At 51.7% G+C, this 12,731-nt stretch overlaps 1 protein-coding gene across 1 annotated transcript; it reads right to left on the reverse strand.

The window, feature by feature from the left end:
• Positions 1 to 9,782: 9,782 nt before the first annotated feature.
• Positions 9,783 to 12,726, reverse strand: LOC100907745 (prestin-like; the record flags this gene model as incomplete). The annotated part of the gene is given in 7 exon segments (XM_003742682.2): positions 9,783 to 10,831; positions 10,833 to 11,024; positions 11,132 to 11,305; positions 11,394 to 11,661; positions 11,766 to 12,004; positions 12,137 to 12,540; positions 12,654 to 12,726. Coding segments are annotated over 7 exon segments (1,794 nt in total), but the record flags the coding sequence as incomplete, so codon positions are not given.
• Positions 12,727 to 12,731: the final 5 nt, after the last annotated feature.

Genomic DNA, 12,731 nt, shown 5'->3' on the forward strand with positions numbered 1-12,731 from the left:
GAAAAGTGCGGATGTGCTCTATAGGGGCCACCTCTTCACTGAGGAAACCCTGACGACGGTCATCTTCCTTGGACGAGTTTCTGTCTTGGCCCGGTTAGGATATCTCGGAGTCACTCTGAAGTCATCGCTCCGAGTCGGCTGCGAAAGATCAACGGATCGAGCCCGTGCGTGGCTTCTACATTTATTGATATTCGGGGCACCGCTACGAGAGACATTTCTATGGAGTTGACCGCCGTTGATTCTGACGTCGGCGTAGATTATACTGTCCTGAAGAAATCAGTCCATCGTGCTCGACTGGTGGGTTGAATCCTTTACGAAGAGCAGCAGTCGGGTCACTGATTTCGGAAAAAACCGGCGGCGGTTCGGAGTGGATGGCCCTGCTTCCGGACCTTCATCTCTTGCATTGTGAGGGAGTTCCAGAGTCTCGATCATCCCTCGAGCAATGCTCCATTCTTTTCCGGGCCAGTGCTTGTGATTGTTTAGCCGTGGGTTAACTGACGCGCGATCACCTCAAACTCCGTTTCATCGAGCGATAATAGAGGCGCGAGCTACGACGGAAGATGATCAGTGCACTGTGCTTTGACGAGGCACTCGATTCGAACGGTGCGAGTGAGCCGGTTTTCTCGCCCTGAAGTTCGCTAGAATTCTCTACTTGCTCGAAGTGACTGAACTGCATGACAAAAGGGGAAGGAAACGAATTTCATGGATGGGCGATCCTTCAGAGTTCCGAATTGCTTCATAAGAAGCGCGTGATTCTCCTCAAGTCTCCGCGATGCCGCAGTTGCTTCTTCACTCGTTTCTTGCGCCTAGTTGGGCATATTCGTATTCGTGAATACGAGTACGAATATATTCGATTTTTTCATGAATACGAATATATTCGATTTTTTCATGAATTCGAATATATTCGATTTTTTCATGAATACGAATATATTCGATTTTTTCATGAATACGAATATATTCGATTTTTCCATGAATACGAATATATTCGTATTCGTATTTATGAATATATTTGTATTCATAGAATATTTGCGAATACGCCGGTATTCATACGAATGACACTATTACCGATAGCTCAATTCTCAGGTGAGCCCTGACCCCGGAATCGACCTCAACGTGCTCAAAAACCCCCCAATCAGCCTCTCAGCTCGTCTTCGTAGTAGCCTCATTGAATAGTGGTAGTCTCATCCGTGTGAATACGGGCGTATTCACAAATATTTCATGAACACGAATACGGATATACCTATTCGTATTCATAAAATTATCGTAAATATTTGTATTTGTATTCACGAATAGATGCATGGATATCCCCTCAGCTTGTGCGCTCGTTGTCACACATCGCCAGCCACCGCCGGCATTCTCGGCTCAGACGCTTCTGATCATAGCCGTCGCTTCCGCATCCTCGGCTCTTCATGCCATCATAGTCCATTGTAATGTTGAGGGTCGGATCGTTTATTCTCATTCCAGAAGAGCCCTATACGGAAATCTTCGGATTTAGGGCCTTTGAGAACATTCCAGATATGTGGGAGGAGGGGAGGGGAAAAGAAGCGATTACGGTGCGGATTCGCGCGTCATGAGGATGCCGGAGCGAGAGAGGATCAGGCGATCGGAACCGATCCAATTCCGTAATTTTTTTGGGTCGGCGCTGACTTCTTCGCTTCGACTGAACGACCGAGATTCTGGGAGAGCGAAATCATATTGGAGCAGAGTGGGGTGCAGAGAGATATTTTGGCATCGGCTGCTTATTTAGACGAGCCGCACGACTCTTCAACTCCGGTGTATAACGACCGTCGGGAAGTATGGGATGAGATGAATCGAGGCACGGCAAATCCTCTTTTCGCACAGTCGAATCGGAGGTCTCATTCAAGCTCCCCAGGCTTTACTCCGCGCCACCATTCCTATCGTCGAGATATCGGCGGCTCACGGGATCCAGATTCACAAGAGTCCGCTCAGGAGACGTCTTTCCAGGGACTGGGGTCATCAAGCGAGGTCGCGGAGAGGAATGCCCTGGGAAATCATCGACCGGGTGCTGACCGGAACTCCCTACATCCAGCATGCTACTGCGAGGGCAGCGAAGGCCGCACATGCTATCGCTCGAATAATGCCCCGCTCCGGTGGAGCTAACAACCACCGGAGGCGATTTCTGGATTCCGTGGTGGAAAGCATACTTCTGTATGCGGCTTCGCTATGGATGACCACCGTCTCGAAAGCAACGGCCAGGACAGCTCTAGACAGGACGCAGAAAATCCTTGCACTGAGAGTAGCGAGGGCAAACAGAACTGTCTCCACCTTCGCCCTGGTGATTGCCGCCCAGCTCTCGTGTGATCTCCGAGTCAGGATGCTATGTGCCCGCAAGGACACTGAGGGGTCGGACGAGACTGTCGATGGGGAGCCCTTTGGCTGGGACGACGCCGTTCGTGAGTGGCATGGAAGATGGAGCAGTATCGAAGTGGAAGACCCCGCTTTTTTCACCACTTGGCTGTTACCCGACATCTACGCATGGATAAATCGCAAACAAGGCTCTGGCCTGGCTACTCACAGGCCATGGTTCCTTTCTGAAATACCTTTATCGACTCAGACTCAAGGGCTCTCCCAAGTGAGTGCTCTGTGACAGTGAAGAAGACGACGAGCCGGTCCACACCTTCGAAAAGAGCGCTGATCTGGAATTGAGTTCTGCAAGCTCGCCGGACGGGCTGCTGGCATCACCATCCTTGGCCTGGTCTAGGCCATGCTCCACGACCAACACCAGTGGAAAGTCGTCAGACGGTACGCCAGCGCAGTCATCGGATACAAAGACCGCATCGGCCGCTGCGGCAAGCCATCACAGTTTCGGATCTGAGCCTCGGCTACCGAGCTCCGTCAGAGATACTCGCCTGGAAAGTGTGTCGAAGCCAAAACGTACAATCGACAATGGGCTGCACGGAAGCGCGTCGAGTTGCCCCAGGGAGTCAGCCGCGATCCCATTCTGAGACACATAAAAAGCCTTCCGTGGTCCGATAAGCCTCGGTCACGATGATTACGGGTCATCTTGAAGCAGTCACAAATGCGAGTCTACCCAACATGTAATGCCTCTGGCTCGCCGACTCAGGAACGAATCGCCTGAATCTCCCATCAATCAGGGATTCCCCCGCGGACGATTTTTTCCATGACTCTACGTGGGAAAACTCGACGGTACCGGAGCGTCGGACATTACTCTCGGAAGATTCAAGCTGAAACTTTCGATTCGCTCCCAGATTCGGGAACGGGTGGTCATTCGATACCTCCGGGACCCTCTTTACTGTTCCCTGGGTAATTGAAGATATTAAATCCTCGATGTCGCAACATCATCGGTTCGCCAGCTCGCTCTACTACATACGGCATCTATTCTCTCGCAGCGACTCCGATCATCCGAAACTTTCAGTCATCCTGAGCAAACTAGCTTCGCTCTTTTCTTCGACTCGAAGGTATCGCTCTCTCATAGACAGGGATGCCCATTCGGTCCCAACACGATGCTCGGAACATTACAGGTCGTGAGCGGGAGATTTCGTGAAGAGTCATCGAAGGAAAATAAGGCGAAGTTTACATCGCGAATGGAAACACTGTGAGAACCTGAAGTGCCGTGAACACTCGGCGACAGATTACCGATTGTCTGATAGGCGAACGATCTGACTGCTCGGACGACGCGCTGGGGCAGCAGCGAGAATACGTTTTCAAGCTCTCGAAACAGGCAGAAGGTTTGGGAACAGCGGAAACAACCTATCAAATGGGAGTAATATTCGTGGAGCAAGTTGTTCCTCGCACGATGTGCTGCATTCCGAGTTGTCGGACAACCTGAACGTGTGATGAGACGCTCCGAACACAACTTCATGTTTCCTGTGGAGCTGCGGCAAATCGTGCAACTCGGCATCAAAGGCCACGGTGGTTGCTTTCGGTAAATCGGGAGCCGCTGTCGCCATCACTTCGTTGTGGCTGAATAATGAATATTGCAGTCGATCGCAGCATGCAATCACGCTTTCTTATACAACCTACTATGGGCGTGGGGCGGAAGGTCCAAGGCCGTGCGGGCCTTGAACACGACCTGCGACGTCATGATGCAGACTACGATGTTCCCATCAGAATATACATCATCATCGGGAACATCGCTGTGTATAGCCCGTTGACGGCTGGCACGCCAACAATCAACGCGTACCCGGAAGCTGTCGGGAGAAATTTCGCTTTAGAGCAAGTCGACCTACCTTCTCGGATCCGGTTAACTTTCATGCATCTCAAAACGCCAATCAATCATTCCGAAATATATGATGCTCGTCACCTTGGGGTACGTGGAAGATTGCCAGCGTTATTCCCGCCAGCAGATCTGCGACCAGGTCGCCCTTAAAGTCGTGCTTGGGCAACCAATCGAAGATCGGGAATAGTCCGCAGAAGGATTTTTTGGTGTTTTCCACACCTACGTTGTCGGAGACGACCTTCTTTACGGCTCCGACCAGATTTTTCTTGCCTGAAGAGAGAAGATTCGTCACTTTTTCCGCCTCCTTCGTCAGAATGACCCGCCTCTAATGACACACACGGCGTCTTGTGGGAATCGCCCGGGATATTCTCCCGGGCTGGACTTCACAGACAAACTTTACGTCCCGAGGCTCACTGAGTAGGTATTCCTCCCGCGGACGGATCCCGGGAGCGAATATCACCGAGCGGATCATGGCCGAGAACCCGCTCTTCCGCGAGGGAATGCCGGGAGGGAATTCGACCGGCAGCTGGGCTCGAACCGGAGCTATTTCCCTCGCGAGCGGTGACGTTCCAGACATGCACATTTTGCAAGATGAGTGGAAGACGCGCCAAGTTCTCGGCCACCCTTCGGTTGGGGGAAGATGTTGCCGCACATTCTACACTCTTTCCCTCCCCCGAAGTTCTCCACAGAGCGACCACGCACATCCAGCAACGACTCTAGACATGCCTTCCCCTTTGGATGGATTTCGCCCTGGATGACGACGGCAGCCCGCCGTAAATGCGGTTTCCCTAACTGTACGATTGAGCGAGAAACGGTTCTTCGAACCACAAAAAACTCTCGAATCAAGGCTTCTTACCTTTCGGGATCTCCCCGAACCTCGAGTCGAACGAGGGTTTGGTGTAGATTCTCCTCGTGTTGCCGTTTTCCGGCAAACCGGCTCTTCCGGCTTCTTCATCCCTCTGTTTAGCCCCGAGATCTGCGCTGGAAGCCGAAGAGAAGAAGCTATTCCACATGATCATTTTAACGCAAATTGTGTCAAGGCGAAAGAGAAGTACACTTCAGCTGTGATTCTGTGATCCTTGTCCACATGTCTGGCTAAGGATCGCTCGATGTTTTGCCTCCTCGCTCGACCGCCTTGACTCGGCTTGGAGCGCTCTCCGGTGACTATGTTTCAAAAGCCTACCCTCATGACTTTTCCGATTTCTTTCTTGAGGGATCCTCTGATGCAATCCCTCAAAAATCTCAAGCCTGACTCCCCCTCCCCTTCATCGACGAGGTCACGCCGACGCTTCGGTCTCCTCGCTGCTAGAGGAGAAACTCGCTTCAGCAACCAGGCTCTTGAACTGCATCCGTCTCGCCGACACGAAGGCACGAGATTCCAGTTCTGCCATATCGCCTGAATTCGATTTTCAGTCCGCATGACCGAGCAGAAAATCGCGCTATCTCCGCGGGAATCTGCCGCCCAAGTACCCCGGACTAGTATCGATTCTCCAGTCAGATCCGAATTGAGAAACCGTCGGATATGCAGAGGGGTGAGCGCAGAGCTCTCATCCTCTCGAATGACAGAGTGAGCTTCCTCGCGATCCCTGAGTAAGATTCTCGAAGAAGTCCTCGGATCCATCATATAGTCCCAGAGCAAGACACACTGATGGAAAATGGAGAATTCGTCCCCGACGGATCAGCTCTGCTCACCGAGAAGGCCCCGAAAATTTTGAATTTGTAGTTTGACAGGGGAACGAGGGGAGAGGGGGACCGAATTGCCGAGAACAAGAGCTCATTCAATGAGACGTGAGGAATCGTCGACGAACGTAATGAAGTATCGTTGACCACCGATGCTTGGTACGCTCATTGGACCACAAAGATCGCTGTGTACCAGTTCTAGCCTTGAGCTAGTCTTTGTCAGTGAAACTGGAAATCTCTTCCTAGTCTGCTTCCCCTCAGCGCAAGATCCGCACATCGGCAAACTACCAGGGATCCGTACATCGACACCCTTGGCCATTCCATTGGTCAATTTTCTAATGCCTTCCGAGCTGAGGTGACCGAGTCGTCTATGCCAAAGCTCGTATTCTCTTCCGTGAGCCGAATCTGCCCTGTGAGCCCCGACTCTCTCCCCGGGTGATTCAGTGTCGCTACTTCCGCATGGCAAGTTATCTTGAGGCGAAATCGAGCTAGTCCCCGGTGTCTCGGAGACCGACAATGATGAGCTATTCCCCGGTGTCTCGAAGACCGATGAGCAAGCCCCCGGTGTCTCGGAGACCGACAATGATGAGCTATTCCCCGGTGTCTCGAAAACCGATGAGCAAGCCCCCGGTGTCTCGTGAACCGAAACCTGCCATTCCGTGGCTCCCAAGTCGTTCGGACCTTTAGAGGCCCCAGGTCGCTTGACACCTCCCGAGTCCTTCTGGGCTGCTCCCGAACAATTTTGGGCCAAAAAAAACCCCGGTCGTTCGACACCGCCTGAGTCCTTCTGGAGAACTCCCAAGTCGTTCCGGGCCTCGGAGGCCCTCGGTCGCTTGACACTGCCCGAGTCCTTCTGGACAACTCCCAAGTCGTTTCGGGCCGAAATAACCCTCGGTCGCTTGACACCGCCCGAGTCCTTCTGGACAGCTCTCTTTCGCTCGCGGACCACGGAAACAGCGAGATCCTCGGGGTACTTCTCAAGCCGATACAACCCACTCTTGGATAGAAGAACCACTGCGCAGAGCTCATCATTCTCGTTTCTTACTTCGCATCTTCGGTTGAACTCCACTCTGAATCCTTTCCTCGTGAGTTGTTGTACTGAGATGAGATTCACCGTCAGGCGGGGTACAAACATAACGTCGCTCAACCTCGTGATCCGAGGAGCTCCATTGACATGGCAAACGATCTCGACAGTTCCAGAACCTTCCGAGTCCAACATCTCATCATTCGCAGTGAGGACCTGCCGCTGCCTTCCATTCTCGCTCAAGGATACGAAAAGATGTCTTCTTCCACTCATATGACTGGTTGCTCCTGAGTCGATGAGCCATTCGTCTGGTCTTTCGGAACACTTGAGCACACGTTCCAACTGTTTTCGGACTTCAGGGACCTCGGCTGCGATCCTCCCTTGCTCTCTAGCGTTATTTCTTCCGACCTGCGTTCCCTGTGTTGGTCTCCCTCTACAGAACTTCTTCATATGGCCCGGTTTTCCACATCGGTAGCAATCTCCGAAGAACCCTCGCGTGTCGGACGAACCTCGATTGAATGTTACTGCTCTGTTGCGAGAATTCTCTCCTCCATAGGCGGCTCGATGAATGGGTCTTTGGTCGAACGTTCCGATACCGGCTAGGGCAGTCTCTTTTTTCTGATTCGCCTGCCTAGCTGATTCGCTCAACAGTCTTTCCTCTACAAACTCGGTGGTCAAGTTCTCACAGGTAGAGAGACTTTGCATCAGAGGGGTGAAGTCCTCGGGAAGCTTCATGAGAATTAATCCTGCTAGAAGTCTATCCTTGATTTCGCTCTTGATCGCTCGGAGGCTCTGTGCAGCATTGACCTTCTTGGAGATGTAGGTTTCCATGCCCGGGCAGTCGTTATAGCGAATACTGGTAAGTTCCTCAAGGAGTGCAACTTCACGGAATAGACCTCTCGGTTGATAGAGTTTTTCGTGGCGATGCCATTTCTCCTCACCGGATACGGAGTCTCTTATGTTCGAGAACCATGTGGATTTGACTCCGGATGAGCCATTGCACCACGTGCCCTCTTGTCTCTCCGTTCATCATGTTTCGAGCCATCAACGTATTCCCAGAGATCGCAATTGAATAGATGGACCTCCATCGCGAACCTCCAATCCATATAATTCGACGCACCCTCGAGTTTTTCGAACGATGACGGAACGTTCACGTTTAATGAAGTAGACGATTCCGTTTTCTCCATGGCTTCTGATGGACGGGGAGCGGACTGCTTTGGCGGCGGTGGCTTCGATTCCGACTGATGCGAGCTCTCCTCCGACCTTTTTCTCGACGCAGCGGTCGACGAAGATACAAGGACTGGCGGAGATTCAGCGACTCGCGAATTCTCAGCGGATGGTGACGATTCCGAAGCTCCTCTTACTCTCCTTGATCGAGTCCGTGGCGGCATCGATGCACCTCTGATTGATTCCAGCACTCAGATTCTTCCATTTTCCGCTTCTGTTCCTCACGCACACCTCCAGATAATCTTTATGTCTCAATAGTTCACTTCCAGGTGGGTCCTGGGCCCATAACCTATTGGAATGAGGACTGAAGGAAAACACATGTGGTGTGGACCAAAGCTCAAGAAGCAGTATTTCGTTCACCTTTAATTCGCGATGACTCCGCTCATCTTAACCGTCGTAGCGGAGACAACGACTAGGCAGTTAGGGATATGCGCAACTTTCCACACAGAGTAAGGCACACTGATGGAAAATGGAGAATTCGTCCCCGACGGATCAGCTCTGCTCACCGAAAAGGCCACGAAAATTTTGAATTTGTAGTTTGACAGGGGAACGAGGGGAGAGGGGGACCGAATTGCCGAGAACAAGAGCTCATTCAATGGAGCTCTCGTTTCCTTAAGCGAACTCTCTCAATATAACTCGCGAGCTACGCCAAGTTGGCGCGAAGTTCAAAACCTGGACCAGCTCGCTGAGCGGAGGTCGATCATTGATCGGGGGACGCCTCCGAGAGAAACATAAAAGCTCGAATCCGATCCTCCCCGATCGCAATAAGGAGCCACCAATGAAGAAGGGCGCTGCAGTTATGAGATCGCATCAATTAGCAAGCTAGACTCAGCTCATGTCGCGGGGTGAAGACCAGGTAGATCCTTAAAGCCGAAAATTCTCGTTACTGCACAGAGTCACCGAAGTACCGGTCGCCCTAGGAGCCATTCCATCCTTCACCATGGCCCACCTAATCGAATCCCATCAGATTTCTGAGAAAGATGTCTCAGGCGCTGGATCGGAGACACATATCGAAGAAACACACAGAAGTAGGCCAACACTCGTCGCGAATCGCGTTTGTTTTGAAACAGGATCATTCGGCTTCTACAAAATTATTTTCATCTTGAAACATATGAAGGTGACGCCCGCAGCGCAGGAGCGACCCACGCCGGCGCGACGCCGGTCCTTACTCTGTATGTTCAAAGGTATTATCGTCGAGCGACGACCACGGCGGCGACCTCGACGACGGCATTCGTCAAAAGGTGCTGGAGACATCTAATGTGTCGAAAAACTCGCCCCGAAGCTCCAGAGCATGCGCGAACTCCCGTGACCGGAGAATCCGGGAATCGCACGACAGGTGCGGTTCGGAGAGACCAGCGACGCGGGATGGGAATCGCCCCCGCGAGGCAGCGAACGTTTAATTTTTCCCTCCGCGCAAGGTGAACGTTTTCCCTCTTCTCAGAGTCACGTGAGACTTCGATTGAACTTCTGAGAGTCTAAAGCATAGCTGCGTTTTTTTAGCATAGCATTCGACGTTTCTCGTAGCAGTTCCACTATATCGAGTCGGTTTAGGTTAGGCGCTGCCTTCCGGGCGTTACCCCGAGATTATCGAGGATAATCTAATAAGATAGACGATTTCCGAAACTCGTAGATGGAAACGAAATGAGTATCATACGACAATTTATTGGTCTAAAAGTCTCCGCAGGTGATCGTTCGATGGGTCGAGATTCAGTCGGCTTCACGCCTACTCTGGGTTCAGAGGGTCGCTCTCTGTCGATGTCGGCGAGTGAGTCTGGCGGATGCTTTTTCAGGTTTGGCAATCGCGAAGGAAGATGTGATTCAGTAACTTGTGATCAACAAAATGATGCTTCTCAATCGGAAGTTCTACGACTAGGTCTCCTTTCGGTCGGAATCTTCAGAGCCATCGAAATGTATAAAATAGTAACATATGTCTGGCGTCGCGTGGTCAGCCGAACGACCAGACTCGAAAGATCTGATCGAGCTCACCTCACGTGCTCGCCGCCTCGGAACCTACGTAGCGGTGCTTCTCAATGCCACGAGAGGAGATTTGAGAAAAACTTACTAGAGAATAAAAACTTTTTGTAAATAACACATTGACTCGACAGAATCGTGAGCAATCCTGCCGAACTCTGGGCCGGAAGGGATTTCCATCGAGACTTCGATCGAGTGGAGCAAGCTCTGAGTGAGATCAACTTGGGTCAATTGAGTTTCGAGAAAGCGCTCCTTGGGTTCTCGGATTCGGATCGAATCCGAAGTCACTCGACCGCATGGATATGCACAACAGTCGTTGGGTTCCGCGTGACCGACATGACGGCATCGTGGATCGTTGGGAAAAACAATGGCTCTAGGACAATCTCAGAAACTCCGGCTTTCCGCAAAAGAGAGTACACGGCTGAGCTGCAACCCGCTACGCAGATGGTGAGACCTAACTTATGATACGACTCAACGACTTCTTTCAGCACCTGGGCTGAAGTTCCGTCCACGAAAGTGATGCGACTGAAGTCGAGAATTATTGTTTTCGCCTTGACTTGCTGAGCTGGCCGCCAGACCACATCGGCACTATCGTTGTGTTTCATATCCTCAGCTATTGGGTTCGCGTACTGGTGGCCACCGATGTTCGTGCGGCGTCCGAGCTCAGTTCGGAAGAATTCCGCATTCCCGAAGTGCAGCGGTCCTCCAAAATGGAAGATCTTCACCCCCAGGAATCTCGATCGCCTGCACGTACAGCTTGATGGGCACGTAGAAATCGGTGTCAGGAATCATTCCCAACAAGTACGTCTTGGGCATTTGGATCTTGAAGACGAGCGTTAGCAGAGAGAAAATCACTCCGCATATCAGCCCCAACTGGACATTCAAGATCACGGTCGCGAAGAAAGTGACCAGCCAAACATGCTGAAAGAGGCGAGAACTCGATTGAGTATATGATGGATATTTCCATTGGAACCGTACTATTCTCTCTTGACTCCGATCATTGTGATGTCCGGGCATCGAATGCTCACCCCGTCGATTTTTGAAATGGCCCAGAAGTTCGTGAAGTCGCGAACTTGCATGAAGATCTTCTTTAGAGAAACTACGATGATCGAGGAGAGGATGACCGTTGGGATCTTCTCGAAGAGGGGTCCGAGGGCAACGATGGTGATCGCAATCAGCACAACGTTGAAAAAACTCACGAGCTGCAAAATCCCTGATTGAGTACCGAATCGAGATTGGAGATCGTAGCAATCAATCAGTTATCTGCGAAAACGGGATCGGTGTACGAACCTGAGTGCGGCCCCCTGCCAGGAACTGCAACGAGCTCCTGGGAACCGAAGCCCCGACCGGGAAGCAGCCGAAGAACGCACCGAATACGTTGCAGGCTCCGACGGCGAAGAGTTCCTGATTCGCACTTATCTGGTAACCCCTCTCTCTGGCCCAGATTCTACCCAAAGAAATATCGATGGTGACCGATACCACAGCGATTGCCAGAGCGTCGATGACCACAGCTTGGAAGAGCGCGCTGCTGATCACTGGCACCGTAGGCACTGGCAAACTGAAAATCAAGGCACGGGATTAACTCAATCCTGTCCGAGGCGGTTCATAAGAGCGTGTAAATATCTCTGTGTACGGGCGAAACTTGACAGCGCCGTGACTCACTTGTGTGGTATGTTTTCGATGACCTTGAAGTTGTTGCCCTTGAGATCGAATTGCTTCGATACTACAATGGACAAGATCACCATCAACATTTCGATGGGGAACGGCATGCGGATCTTGCGGAGAAGATATGGATCGACCATAATCTTCACCGCAAGAATGATGACGACGGCTATCACTGCGAAGACCAGCGTCGGCCAATGGGTTTCGTGGAGGACTCGGGTGAAGAAGTTGACGTATGTCTGGAATCCGGAATACCCAATTGAGCTTCTTGCGTAGACGGGGCACTCGATCCAATGCGGTGTCCAGAAATTCCCCAGAGAATGATTCCCAACCCTTGCGAAAATCCCACGGCGTGATATACACGGGCTTACCTTCACCAGCGAGAAAGCTCCGGAGTAGTGTTCAACTTCGAAGCCGAAGAGCCCACTGAGCTGTGAAGTCCCAATGTGGACCGATACGCCGGCGGTGAACCCCGAAATGAACTGGTCACTGAGGAACACGCTTAGGCCTCCGAGTTTCAGAAGCCCAAACAGGAGCAGGTACACTCCTGATAGCAGCGAGGTGGCCGCCGTCACATTGACGATCATGTCGTCCGGAAGGTCCAAGGCCGTGCGGGCCTTGAACACGACCTGCGACGTCATGATGCAGACTACGGCAAAAGCTCCTATGGAGTTTTGCCGCGATGTTCCCATCAGAATATACATCATCATCGGGAACATCGCTGTGTATAGCCCGTTGACGGCTGGCACGCCAACGATCAGCGCGTACCCGAAAGCTGTCGGGAGAAATTTCGCTTTAGAGCCAGTCGACCTATCTCCTCGGATTCGGTTAACTTTCATACATCTCAAAACGCCAATCAATCATTTCGAAATTTATGATGCTCCTCACCTTGGGGTACGTGGAATATTGCCAGCGTTATTCCCGCCAGCAGATCTGCGATCAGGTCGCCCTTTAAGTCGTGCTTGG

This window comes from Galendromus occidentalis, unplaced genomic scaffold (genome assembly GCF_000255335.2).
Source record: "Galendromus occidentalis unplaced genomic scaffold, Mocc_1.1 scf7180000077428, whole genome shotgun sequence".
Taxonomy (NCBI): Eukaryota; Metazoa; Arthropoda; class Arachnida; order Mesostigmata; family Phytoseiidae; genus Galendromus; species Galendromus occidentalis.